This window comes from Larimichthys crocea, chromosome XVI, assembly GCF_000972845.2.
Source record: "Larimichthys crocea isolate SSNF chromosome XVI, L_crocea_2.0, whole genome shotgun sequence".
In the NCBI taxonomy this organism is placed as follows: domain Eukaryota; kingdom Metazoa; phylum Chordata; class Actinopteri; family Sciaenidae; genus Larimichthys; species Larimichthys crocea.
In genome coordinates, this window is record NC_040026.1 from 15,040,286 (window position 1) to 15,054,157 (window position 13,872).

Sequence of the window (13,872 nt, forward strand, 5' to 3'; positions counted from 1 at the left end):
CCTGCAGGCAACAAAACATAATGTTCGGTGTTAGGAACACCTGAGCCCACAGGCAAGGACAGTCAGCGCACTCATCAGGTTCATACCGGGGTGACCACTGTTCCACAGTCCAGTTCACAAAGCACTGTTATAAAGTGAAATCGACCCTGATTCACAGACTGCTGCTGCTCTGTTCTCAGGGTTCAAACCTTTTATCACTCTGTATTATATTATCCCCAATAGATAATAAATTAAAAGGTTGAATTAAATTTAAAAAAAATAGCATAAAGTGTCCTAGAAAGGTGTTTCTCTGAACAGCTTCAGAGAGCCAAGTCTCTGAAACTCTGGATTTGAACAACATAATCTTAAAACACATGAAATCAAAGATCTAACATATGAATTTACTGAGTGTAAATTCCCAAATCCTATGTTATTTTTATCATTGCTGCTCTAACTTCCTGATTGATGGCTTTTTGAGGCTGCATTGAGCCTGAGAAGATCTGTAGTCACGATTCAGGGCAGGAAAATGACCTCTACCTCCGCTGCATGTGTTTCAGGTCAACACCTTGAGCTTGTTGTTGTGTTCCACAAACCATTCCTGAACCACTTCGCTTTGTGGCAGGGCGCATTATCCTGCTGAAAGAGGTCACTGACATCAGGGTTTCTATTAAAGGACATATGGTCTGCAACAATACTTAGGGAGTATATAGGGAGTAAAGTAACATCCACATCAATCAAAGGACCCAAGGTTTCCCAGCAGAACATTACCCAAAGCTTACCCTGCTCCCAAAGTGCATCCTGGTGTCATGATAAGTGATGCACCCAGCCATCCATATGATGCAAAAGAAAATGTGGTTCACCTTCTTCTGTGGTCTAGTTCTGATGTGACCATTGTTGGCGCTTCCAGCATTGGACAGGGGTCAGCATGGTCACTTTGATGTAGGTTTCAGTGGCACCTAGCAGTGAAATTGCAGATTCCAACCAAATGAATACTTTTCTGCATCTCACTCTGTCCTTACAAACATGTAAGAAAAACTCTGGCTGATAACATTTACATAAAAAGCAAAGGGCCAAATCTAATGAAAACTGCATTTCTACAAAGATATACATACAAATCTTGCACACTGGACCTTTAAGTATCAGGTCTCATCATCATCTATCAGTTTAAAGTTTAATGAGATAGTGTATTTTACCAAACATTCCCATACACCAGGGATGTCCAAAGTACGGCCTGGGGGCCAATCACGGGCCCATGACCGCCTGGACCAATGACAGTTCACCAATTAAGTGCCTTAATTGAAGAGACCTTTTAGAGGCTCTTTTTTTTTTCTTCTCAGTTGCGGTTCTGGGAGACACTGCTGGCACTTCTTTTCATTCTAGTTCAGTTGGATTTACCACTCCCTTTCATATTTTCAACAGTGTTTTTTTTTCCTTTCCATATTCTGTGTGCATCCATAAGAAGTTAGTACTGTATTTAGTTTGTTCATTTTATCACATGTGGTGTTTCTGTGTGTTTTATCTCAGTTTGTCATCATATATGTCATTATTCGTATTTGTTTATTTCATATCATATCGTTTTTTATTCATTACTATTTCGGATCTTAAATTTCATATTTGTTTACGTACTTTTCTTATTGTCTTTGCAGTTACCACACACACACACACACACACACACACACCTACTGTTTCATTTCTTAAAAAAACAATTCAGAAGAACAGAAAGTGTCACCATCATATTAATCGTTCTCACCGGACAAACTGTGGAGGTGTACAGCCAGATAAATCATTCATTTTAACAGAGGTCTCAAATTTGGGGATTATAAGCCAACACCTCTTTTATATAATAGTCATGAATATTATATACCATGTCTGTCTTATTCTGAAAATCTCACACACTGGACCTTTAAAAGAAGTTTGGACACCCTCCTCCCTCAAAACATCAGACACTCCAAGTCAAGTCCAGTAGCCATCGAACTGGCTTGTGCAATAAATAAGTGCAATTTTCTCATGCATGCATACTGCACTTTAAACAATCAGTGTCTATTCTCTCTGTACAGTCTCTCAAAGCAGGGGCGCCGTATAGGGGGGGGAAAGCTAGAACAATTCCAAGGGCCCACAACTGACAGGGGCCCCCCAAAATAAGTAAACACCAATATAAAATCAGATTTTTTTGTCACGGGGCCCAAAATTCCTGACGGCCCCCCCTGTCTCAAAGACTAAATTCTTTATAAGGTTTTAGTATTACATATTGCATTGTTCACTGTTACTTGTTTTTTTATTCTACTGTTACTGGTTTTATCTAACTGTTATTTATACATGTGTATATAGTGTTAAAATAGGATATCGTATAGGTGTATAGTGTTACTTACTTACTATCTCACTTACCGTTTGGGAGCTGCTGTAACAAAAACATTTTTTTTTTTAAATAAAGTATTTCTGATTCTGATACACTTTCCTCCAGCACTATAAATTGAATTTCAAACAGGCAGCGTGGAGCCAGCTCACTCCTGGCGTCACTTTCCCCCGGCGGCCGCAGCAGGAGGACCCTTCACCGGGTTGTATTTAGCAGCGTACCCATCTTTCTCTTAACCTTCAGCGGTAAAATGTACTACAAGTTCAGCGGATTCACCCAGAAACTGACGGGTTCAGCTCCAGCGGCCGCCTACAGCCCCCAGGTGAGACGGCGAAGCCGCGTGTCGGCGAGACACCGACCCGGTACCCGCCGGAGATGACCTTCATGTGAGCGGGTCGGGTTTAACGAGCCGCTACCGTCTTTAGCGCGGCTACCGGAGCTTTCACCTCCCCTAAAGATATCAGATATATTCTCTGTAGTTAAATATATAAGTATGTGTTAATTATAAAACGGTGTTGTGGTTTAAATATATAAGTATGTGTTAATTATAAAACGGTGTTGTGGTTTAATTTGTGAGTTTTTAACGGTTATTAACGAGTTTCCGGTCTTATCGCACGGTCCCAGTTTAGCTTCGTCCGAGATTATTTAAGCTGTTTAACTCATAAAGTCTCAAATCTTAACAACAAAAAAAGAAAAGAAAAAGAAAGAAAAGTGGCCTTTTCTTGTTTTAATCTTAATTTGAAAAATTTAATAGCATTTCTTACATCACTGTCTTATCACAAAACCTTTTATTTCGAAAGGTCACTTCCTGTCTGGACCTTCATGTGCTTGTAATAATTCAATATCCTCTCATACAATCTGCCAGATGTGACCTTTTATTATTACTCCCTTGTCCTTTACACTGCAGCCTCTATTACAAGCTGTCCGCTGTCTCAGTTTGGGAGTCACTTATCCAACATTTAAAGGTGCAGTGAAGATTTGGCAACTTTTTATTTTTCAGAATAAGGCAAACATGGACTGTAATATTCATAACTATGTTTTCATGCATGTATAATCACCTGGAAATAAGAAACACTGTTTCCACAGTAGCCCAGAACAGACTAACTAAATACTGACTCTAGACAGAAAGTGTTGAAGGTGAGGGTGATGTGCGGAGATTACTAGATGCAACTAAATTCTACACACTGGACATTTTTAAGTTATTTAATGGATATAACAAAATACCCGATACATAAATATTGTCTTTGGTGGTGTGTAACTTAATCTGTTCTCCTGTATTTGTACTCTACTCAAGTATTTCCCTCCTATGCTAGTTTATACTTCCACCACGCTGAATTTCAGAGGCGAAAGCTGTTTTGTTTTTTTCCACAACAGACACTTTTATAGAGTTACATACTAGTCAAACAGTGATATATCTGATACATCCATGAGAAATGACCCTGTAGTCTATAAATTAGTATATGGTAAGGCCATATAGAGGGACCTTTGTTCTGGTTCGTCAGGGATTAATATTAAGTCTTCCCAGAATTCAGTATAAATAGTATTTGTCCTCCAGTTCATTGAAGGTCCACTATGTAATAATTTGAATGAAAATATTTAAAGGTGTATGTTGGGACTGCTATTTCTCTACAATAGCCCACTGAGAAACAAAACACCAGCTCTAGGATCTTTCACTTCTTTTTCTTTTGTGGCCACTGTAATTTCTCTCTGATGCTAGGAAGGAGGTGAGACGAGGCAATCGGCAACTACACCACTAGATGCCACTGAGTCCAATTTAAATGTAAAATTGGGTAAATAACTTTTTAAAAAGTAACCTAGTAAAGTTATTTATTACTTTATATGAATAAATATCACTTTACTGATTGCTCTCTACAAGCAAACTTATTCGTAGGTGCTTCAGTGGCAGCTGTAACAAACATCAAACTAGTTAATTTATTTATTTTTTCTTAGATTTCTTTATTGATTTTACACCAATATCAAAAGAACAAGTAAATAAAAAAAAAAAGAGACCAAACATTAAAGGGAAAGGAACAAAAACAGGTCTCCTCCCCACGTTCAGTTTTAATTTTATACTGAGGGGTTAGCTGCAATGAATAGATTAGATTTTAGATATAAGTGTGAAATGGCACCCTTTATGGGAGGAACTGGAGCTACAGACTTGAAGATATCGAAAATAAAATGTTGTCTCGGCCAACAGAAAGCAGTTAAGATGCCAAATTTCGGGCTCTCTTGTAGATTACGATGTAAATGCAAAACTCATAACATTTTATATTGCCCCAAATTGAAGAGAGACTGGTGCTAATATAAAATCTAATATCAGATGAATAAACCGTAAATGATCTAATTTAGCCGCTTTGACCAGAACAGGACATTTATTCAAACATAACAGCTCTTTATAGGGTGTGGATGACTTGTTCATTTCCAGCCTCTTAGTGCAACACAGATTATAAAACTACACAAGTAATTCTTTTGTCAAATCGGTATTAACCTTAATTGAGATGTGGCTTCACAGCACTTTATCGAATCTACATCCATTTCCTCATCCCTGATCAAATCTTTCTGGGTAATTTGCTTGGTGAGGAATGAAAGCATCTTAAGTAGCAAATATGTATCATTTATATTTCGCTGAGTACTAAACCACAAAACCGTAGAGATCGTGCTGTCCATTTACCCGGTTCCCACTCATCTTTCCTCTTACTACAAGGGAAAACTACATTTGCTCCTCACTGTGGGAGCTGTGCTACAGCTGCAGAGGAAAACAATACTACTAAATCTCTAAAATTTTAATAAGAAATGTCAGATAATACAAACAAATGCACAGAGTAGACCTCCAGACTATTACATTCTGTCAGTTCTAGGTATTATGTGATTTCCTTTCCCTCCCTCAAACACACCCTCCAGCTTGTCGGCTATCCTGTTGAGGGCGAAAACGCTGGTTTTTCTATTCATTTGAGTCGGGGTGATGCATTTTTGCTGTAGCGGTCTGTAGTGCTGTAGAGGCCACAGGTGTTTCTGCCAGAATATGCAGCAACCTGCGGCAGAGAAATTGGAAAAACGCAGACCGATGTCACACTGCAGCCACCAATCAGATCGCTCAGACCTCCACAGTCTGCCTGAAATGTCTCTGAAACTGAGACTGTCCAGGTGGATTCATGGACTGACTGTTTATTTTTGTTTATTTCATGGTCTGAGAGAGAGGTCGAGAGACAAAGACAGTGAATGAGAGTAAGCGAGCACTTGTTGCACTACAGGTCATATAATATGATGTAACACCATCAGTAGGTTGTCCTTCTCTTGTTATCAAAAACACGATGGATAGACAATACAATTTTAAACAAGGGACTTGTCGACCCTCCCTTTTTGTTGAGAGTACCCTCCACCAAGTGCCCCCCCACTCATTTTGTTGACTATATAGTATATCTATACTGTATACGACACCTTTTTATTCCTTTGCAGATGTCTGTAGAATCACAAAGACGCAAAACATTTCATAAAGTATTCATCGGCTGCAAAGCTTAACGAATCGGGGAACCAAAATTAAATTGCACTTTGGAATCAATCCCTAACCCTTTAGTCTTTATTTACTAAAATAATATAAATGATCTGCATTGAGATTCAGTCAGGTTTTATGAATGTATTCTATTCTTGTATTAAAAGATCTGAACCAAACATATTTATGCCTGTAAATTAGCTGAAAAATAAAAGCCTGCAGCTGAACCTCATCTCTGAACCTCGGTGTAGGGTAATAGAAAATCTCACCTTTTTATTGTTGACACACTCTCTTTTCACAGCAGCAGTTGCAATACTATGGCAACGGCATCTTTTTCCAACATACTCAGCAATTATCGCCTTTTAAAGCCGGTCATGTGATCTCATCTCAGTGTGTTCTACCAGCACACACTTAGCACTGGATCGATGGAAAAGATGTTTGTCTGTCAAAGTTAAAACGCAACAACAGTCGCACTTCAGGCGACGTTTGCATGTGTACAAGTCGTACAGGAGACACTCCAAAAGGTGAAGCGTCTTCTCGTATAATGCACAAACGCGAGTTCCTGCTGGGAACACTTTGACTTAAGCTGTCTCTTAAATGGCAAGTACAAATTATCTGTCAGTGCCTCTGCATTTTCATGTGTCAGATTTAATTCCCCCGCTCCCACACTATCTGCCTCCACACACACTCTTAACAAGGTAATGGGTCTCCCAGTCATTTTTCAAACCTAAGATGGGTGAGAAGCGTCTTCCAAGTGAAATATATGAAGGAGGAACACTTCATTAATACCACAATGTACCACTGACTTATTTACGTACAGTATTAAGATCCCACACTGGGGAAATTCACTTGTTAGAGCGGCTCACAACACACAAGGTGGATAAGAAAAATACTCTAAATAGGGACGGCCTGGTGGCTCAGCTGTTAGGGTGACCACAAAAGGCTGAGTCCTCCCTGCAGCGACTCGTTTCTGACTCCGGCCTGTGGTCCACGGACGCTTTTCACAAGTTGGAAAGCTGTCCAGAGTTACCAGCAAGTCATTCAGCCACGTCTCTGTGATGCTACACTCTCCACCCACCCTCCAAAAAAATACTAAGAACAAAGCTGCTACCCACACAACAGTATGAAATGTTACTGTAAGTCACGTGCCCCCTGTCTAAAAAGTAGAACAGCATAAACATTAATGATAGTTTCCCTTCACTCATACGGCTAAATGACTACAGTGTTGGTGTAGCCAAGTGCCAAGAAAGACCAAATTCTTCTCTTATTTCTCTCATAAGTGGATATCTGTCTAAATGTAAACTGTCTAAAAATGTCTGGCAGGCATTTGGCAAAAAGCCCAATATAACATTAAACAACTTAAGACCGCGTGTTAATACACTGGAGTTTGTAGTGTTGTAGTGCACTTGAGGTGATCTTTAATAATCTAAGCAGGTACTTAAACAGCCTCACCAGTGGAGGCATAACTTGGATCAAGTACTCATGTAATCATGCAGCAATGAGGAGTTCGCTACAGTGCCCACAGAAAAGACCTTTGTTCTCCCTAATGCAGATACATTTTAAGAGTCTTTGAGGGTTTAGGAAAAGTTTCTACTGACCTTTACAACTTTGTTGTGGCTCTGACATACAGCTTGTGGAGGCAATTAAGACACTTAAAAACTCACTCAGATGTACGTGGCGAATAAATGTTCAGAAATCAGAAAGATGTCTTCAGTATCAGAGTAATCCACTGATTTATAAATATATTATAGTTGATGTGCATCAATGTGTACACTACTAACAAGAACCACGCATAGCTGATGAATTAAAGTTGGCAGTTTGCCAAAATGTGAACAAATACTGACTAAAAGCCCAAAGCTAGAATATTTCATTAAAATATTAATTAATAAATTACGTATGTGCATTGTTGTGACCACTTGGATGTTTCTGTTCAGGGGCTGAGGCCAGGCGTGCCAGCAGAGGCCCCAGCCATGATCTTTGCCTCACCCACCAAGTTGGCGTCAGAGGCTGGAACAGTGGTAGAGTACATGGGAGCAAACAGGGTTCCTGATCTCCAGAGGATATTCCAGGTAATGAAGAAATACATTTTTTTATCAGCTGATGGGTTGATGGGTTTAAACTTCACAACACTGAAGATGAATGAGTTTTAGCTGATGAGTGGTATTCATTTCTCTCTGTCTCTTAATGGCCTCCTGCCTCCAGCTTCAATAGTCATCGCACAGGAGGCAGTGAGGGAAATAATGAGCTGGGCAGAGCAATCATTCACGCAAATGGAAATCACATTATTGACTGCAGCAATTTTCTAATTGCAATAACATTTATTTTAGTCAGTCGAAGGTTTTCCAAAGCAAACTACATGCAGGAGAGTCTCTTTTCTTTCTGTCAATTCAGTGTTTCTAATCAAATGTTCAGGGACACAGAAGATACAAAACTGTTTCAAAACTCTGTTTCTATTGTTGTCTTTGTTGGACAACCCAGTGATTCATTACAGACGATATCGTTGGTCTCTCTCTCTCAACATCAGCCCTCTGTCTGAAATCTAGGTATACTATTTGATGCAGACATCAGCTTCCAACCACATATCAATAAACGTATCCAGTCCTGCTTCTTCCAACAAATCAAACCCACAATCTGACCACAAATGTGTAATGCACACTTTTATCTTTTCACAAACCCAACTACTGCAGTTCACTCCTCTCCAGCATCATCAATAAATCACATCCGACTAGTCCGGACCACAGCAGCTCGGCTTCTTTAAAAAAACAGGTGACATCATATCGACCCGATTTGAAGCTTCACTCCACTGGCTCCGTGTGATTTTTAAGATTTTACTGATCACTTTAAAGCCTGTGGGGGTCTGGCCTACATCATTATCCCCACATGAGCCTGTTTGCAGTCTTAGATGCTCGGGCAGGTCACTAATGGCTGTTCCAGTTCAGGTGACCGCGGCTTCTCCATCAGGGCCCCTCAACTTTGGAATGACCTGCCTGAAGCCTTTTTAATGTCAGCTTCTCCATTTTTATGCCCCCATGTTATACATTTGTTCCACTATTCTTTTATTTCAAAGCTTTTGGACATCAAACAATAGCCGTTTCTTGATCTTAACCTGTGCGACCCTCTGTCAGGTCTGCTGCTCTGTAAAGCGGTTTGTACACCCTGTTTATATGTTGTGTAGTGGAGAATATAAATAGTTACAGGAGCATGGTGCTCTGACCCAAATAATTCAAACTATTAAAGCCCATCTTACACAGCACATTGCTGAGAATATTCTGTACACACAGTTAAAACTTCATTATCGTGTTTATTTATATTTTCCTCCCCCACCTTCCTGTCTTCTCTCAGGTGTCGGACGGCCTCCCCATTCACCTGAAGCGCGGCTACCCCGACCGGCTACTGTACCGCACCACCATGGCGCTCACTGTAGGAGGCGCTCTCTACTGCCTGGTGGCTCTTTACATCGCGTGTCAGCCCAGAAATAAGTGACCAACACAACACCTATGGATCTTTCTGTAACATCCCCAACACGTTGCTGCTCTAATTTATCCACCCAGCATTCCTGGTCTTCATCCTGTCCTCATCACGACCAACTCTTGGGACTTTTAGATGAGAATGAATCTTTATCAGAACTTTACAACAATCAAATAACAATAATAATGTCTGTCTTCTTTGTCGAAAGATGTCTAAGTTAATAAATTTTAAGAGGAAGCAAATGTTTGTTTGTCTTATATCCTCTATTGTACGTCACTGAAATATCACTCACTGGAGCAGAGGTGCCTATCAACCAACAGATGTATGAACCAGTCTATAGGACGGAGAGTCATCTCTCTCAGCTGTTATCAATGTGAAAATAGAAGCGAACATGGCTTTCAGGCTTGACCAGCAGAGGTGTGTGTGTGAGCATGATGGAGACACCCCGTCTGGAACATAGCTGCTGCTCACTTGGCTTAAGCATCGTCTCATCCAGTATTTATGTGTGGGCTCTGGTGTGATGTCAGATGCTTCATGGCGAGTTCACAGAGAGAGAGGTTTGTTTCAGACGATCATCTTAGCCTCGGCTTTAGTACATGTATATTTCTTTTTTAGTGATCTTTTTTTTTAGATGCAGAGTAGTTTTGTTTTATATCAATGGAGCAATATCGTAACAATACTCTGTTACAAGTAAAATTATGCATTTTAAAATGTTAAGTAATAGTACAAAACTATTAGCACCGACGCCACTTGAGGGAACTTGACATTTCCAACGTGCAGTGGTGCAAGAAATGAGGTATGTTAAACTTTTATTGATATGCAGATTAAAAAAAAAAATTACAAAAGCTGAGTGTACTGAATGAATCATGTGAAAACAAATTTGAATACTATTTCCCCTGTGTTTTATTCCCTTTTTACCTGGGACTGCCCGATGTAGGCTACATGACTTCTGTGATCAGGTGTGCAGGTGACATAGCAACAGTAACATACTCCACACTACCTATAGCTCACATCAAAATTGGCTACAATAATATATTAATCATAATCTATTTGGTGCTTTTATTGTGTATTAGTAACTAAATTATTTAATGTAGTGGAGTAACAAATGTGTTATTAATATGCATGAATCAATATATTAACCAAATTAGGTTCACTATCCTTTCATTTCTGTACTAAAGCAGCCTCTGACGTGAAGGAACCTTATTTTTCAAGGTTTTATATAATTGAAAAGTATTTAAAAGACTCATTATTTCCAGTTATAATACAGTAAGCTGTTACATTCTTGATAACAAGATGACCTTGATCCACTGGTCTGGAGCGTATGGTATGTTCACGTGCAGCTTCTGTGTGTTTGTAATGATTGCGCAGTGAAGGGTCTGCAGCTCACAAGAGGTGGCCTCCTCTGATTTAATTGACTGGAGGTGTTCTTGCAGAAAGCTCATCCTTGTGTTGCACACAGTGTGTACGCGTTACAGAGTACACATGCAGCGCAGTTATTAGGACGTTATGTCTCATCAGCTCTATACTCCAGCCGTCATGGATGTAAAACGTCAGATTGAGGCCGAAAGGTGGCGTTTTAACCTCATATTCACAGTTTGACTGTGCAGCAGGACGACAATCCTAATAGAATCTATCAGGCCATTGACCTCAATCAGTCTGTTGTTTTGTCATCTGCTACCAGACTGGAGACAAAAGATCCCCCTGCAGCACGGGCCTGACAGAGCATCACATTGCCAGCTTTCCCAACTCCATTTCTGGCACGACAATTCTGCTCCTCATCAACATTTGCTGAAAACCTCCTCTTCCTAGTGGTCCAATATGGTTATTTTATGGTAGAAAAGTTACACAATTTAAATTGAAAGAGAAGGGATCTCCAAAGTCAGCACCCTTTGGAGATTATGAATGTCAGTAAGTTCTTGAGATATTTCTGTCTGCATTAACCAACAGGCCAACAATGCCATCTGTCAATCTTTGGACCCTTAAGATTTCCTTTGTGACCTCTTCGAGAGTCCTGACCCACAGAATGGAAACCCGTGTCTTAACGTATCTGATAAATTGTTTTGTGTAACATCCAAGTGATTCCCTTGAATTTAAGGTGTACAAAACCTGAACTGATCAGTCGTTTCGACAAGTGCTCAGTCTTTTTCGTTTAAACTACTTTTCTTCTTTATTCGGTCACTACCCTCTCACTAAAGCTTTTCTCAGAAACATGATCACTGTGCACACATTGACTTGTTATACACCTAATATCCCGTTTTGATAATAAACCTTGTACCTGCTTTGCATCGAAGAATACTTTGGCATCATTTTAATTCCACCCCTGTGTCTCTCCCGTCACTCTTGCGTCATGACAGCCCACTTGAGCATCCCTCAGTAACAATAGATCCTTTTGTTGTCGCTCTTAGACCCGACAGAAGAGACATGAGAGCTTTGCAATAACATGTTTGCCACTCAATAACACAGCACTCCAACTGTTAATGAAGCACACACTTTGGGGGAAGCGTGAACACAGGAAACTGGGGCAAAAGAGAGGAACAAAACGCAGGAAGCAAGAAGTGAGGTGTGATGACGGGTGTAGGGGATGAGGGTGTAGGAAGAAGGTTGTTATATGGAGGATGGGTGTGAATTATTGGAAAATAATGAAAAACGTAATCCCTCTTTACAGCTACTGACACTCAGCAGCACCAGATGCTGTTACACCTTACACCATCAGGCATCACGAGTGTGATAACTATTCCGCCTTTATTATTTTAAATTATTCTAATGATTCTTTAAATATGACATAATCCTGGCTTTAAATATAACTATCTAGGGTAAACTAAAATTATATAAACTGGTAAATGATATCTTTTTTTTTACCCCTCTTCTTTAGCTATACACTAAAATACAAATATTTACTGTCGCTGAATTAACTGATTTTTTGGCCCCAAGAAGGCAGATGTGAAGGTTAGAAGAAGTGTGTCACATGGACAATGGGTGTGTGACTTATTATAATAAAAGATTAAGGAGGTTAAAGGTGGGATATGTGAGAATTGGCCACAGATTGAATTGATACTCCAAACAAATAGAGGGCAGCGAATCATCAGGCCATACTAGTGGCTCCGACCCTGAGATGAAGAAAACATGTCAAGGACAGGAGAAGCATGAAAAGGGAGAGGAGTGAGAGGGAAGCTGGACATCAGTCAGTGCCGAAGCGACAACCTCTGTGGCCGTGAAGTGAAGCCAATGAGAAAGTACCAAAAACTGCAGTTCCTCAAACGACCACTTGAAGCTGGCTACAGAACGAGTCAGTCCAACTTCACAGCAGAAATAAACATGTTTACAGCCTGGTACAAAAGACTATTTTGGTCTCTATAGCTAATTTCCCCGTTTACGACAACTGTACTGTGGGTGAATTTTTATATAACTCACTCGTTCAAATTATATGAAGTCTTAAAGTTATGCATAATAAACAGCATGGCCGAAGAAGGCTTGTTTGAGCACACTGTGGGTAACGTCACAAACACAATGTCCATTTTTTATAATGTCAATGTCTGTGACCACTAGTGAGCAGAAAACCACCACTACGTCTTATAAAGTTGTCCTGGCTAACGTGTTATTAAGCAGACGTATTAGTTTGGTGTTCCTGGTTCCGATGAATCTTACTCGCACTGCTTTTCACTGCCTGTTTGTTGGCTTGTTACATAATGACTTCCTTCCTTTGTCATCTTTGCCGTGTACAATGCACAGGAGGTTAATCAGAACTTGCTACCTCAAAGTAGCTGCCTGCTGCAGCTGGAAATCGGGTTAATAAGAGCTGTAAAACTGAACCTTACATTTAATTTGAAGGCTGAAAAACCGAGATGATCTAAAAGAGGCTGGAATGACTGTATAGAGCTGCAGAGATGGGTGTTAAATCTTTGTGTTATCAGCATCGTGAGTAATGTGTTGTTTAATTTCTTCATTTATCGATTAAGGCAGAGGACGCATCTTAATTTCCATTATACAACTCTGTTTGTTTCTCCCTCCTCAGAAAAAAACAATGCAAGAAAAGAGCAGCTCTGCAAACACCACAACACATCATAGGAAAGGCTGGAGCGAGAGGAGAGGAGAGGAGAGGAGAGGAGAGGAGGGGAGGGGAGTGACAAATTACCTCTCCCCACAATGCCCTGTGACAATAGCACAGCTTGAGCACAAATAATGAATAAATAAAGTTCTCTGAGATTGAATGAGGAGAGCAATTGATGAAGCGGCAAGCTCGTCTCTCGGATGAAACGACCACGAGTGGAATTGAGCGCATGGACAAAGCAACTGTTTCTCGTTTCTGTCCACAAAGTACATCTATTACACTCATGAGAAGACTTCAAGGAGGCGAGAGGAGGAGAACGAAAGACGCTGCAGATGTGGTGACATGTTTCACTCATCTGAAATCTAAAAAATATACGCAATATACACGACATGGAGAATTTGAAAGCGAGATCAATTTGATCGCACCTTTTGCTCTCCAAGGGCCCCATGCTTGCCACTTCCTCTGCTCTCCACAGGTAATGCTGTATCAGAGCTGAGGTGGAAAATAGAGAGCTGGGAACAAGGTTAATGGAGG

The 13,872-nt window shown here is 40.2% G+C and overlaps 1 protein-coding gene across 1 annotated transcript; it reads left to right on the top strand.

Annotated features, from left to right (window-relative positions):
- Positions 1–2,477: 2,477 nt before the first annotated feature.
- Positions 2,478–9,532, top strand: cox7a2l (cytochrome c oxidase subunit 7A2 like). The gene is made up of 3 exons (XM_010736160.3): positions 2,478–2,654; positions 7,757–7,891; positions 9,165–9,532. The coding sequence occupies exons 1-3, from the start codon at positions 2,583–2,585 to the stop codon at positions 9,303–9,305; spliced, it is 348 nt and encodes a 115-aa protein (XP_010734462.1). The 5' UTR covers positions 2,478–2,582; the 3' UTR covers positions 9,306–9,532.
- The last annotated feature ends 4,340 nt before the right edge of the window (positions 9,533–13,872 follow it).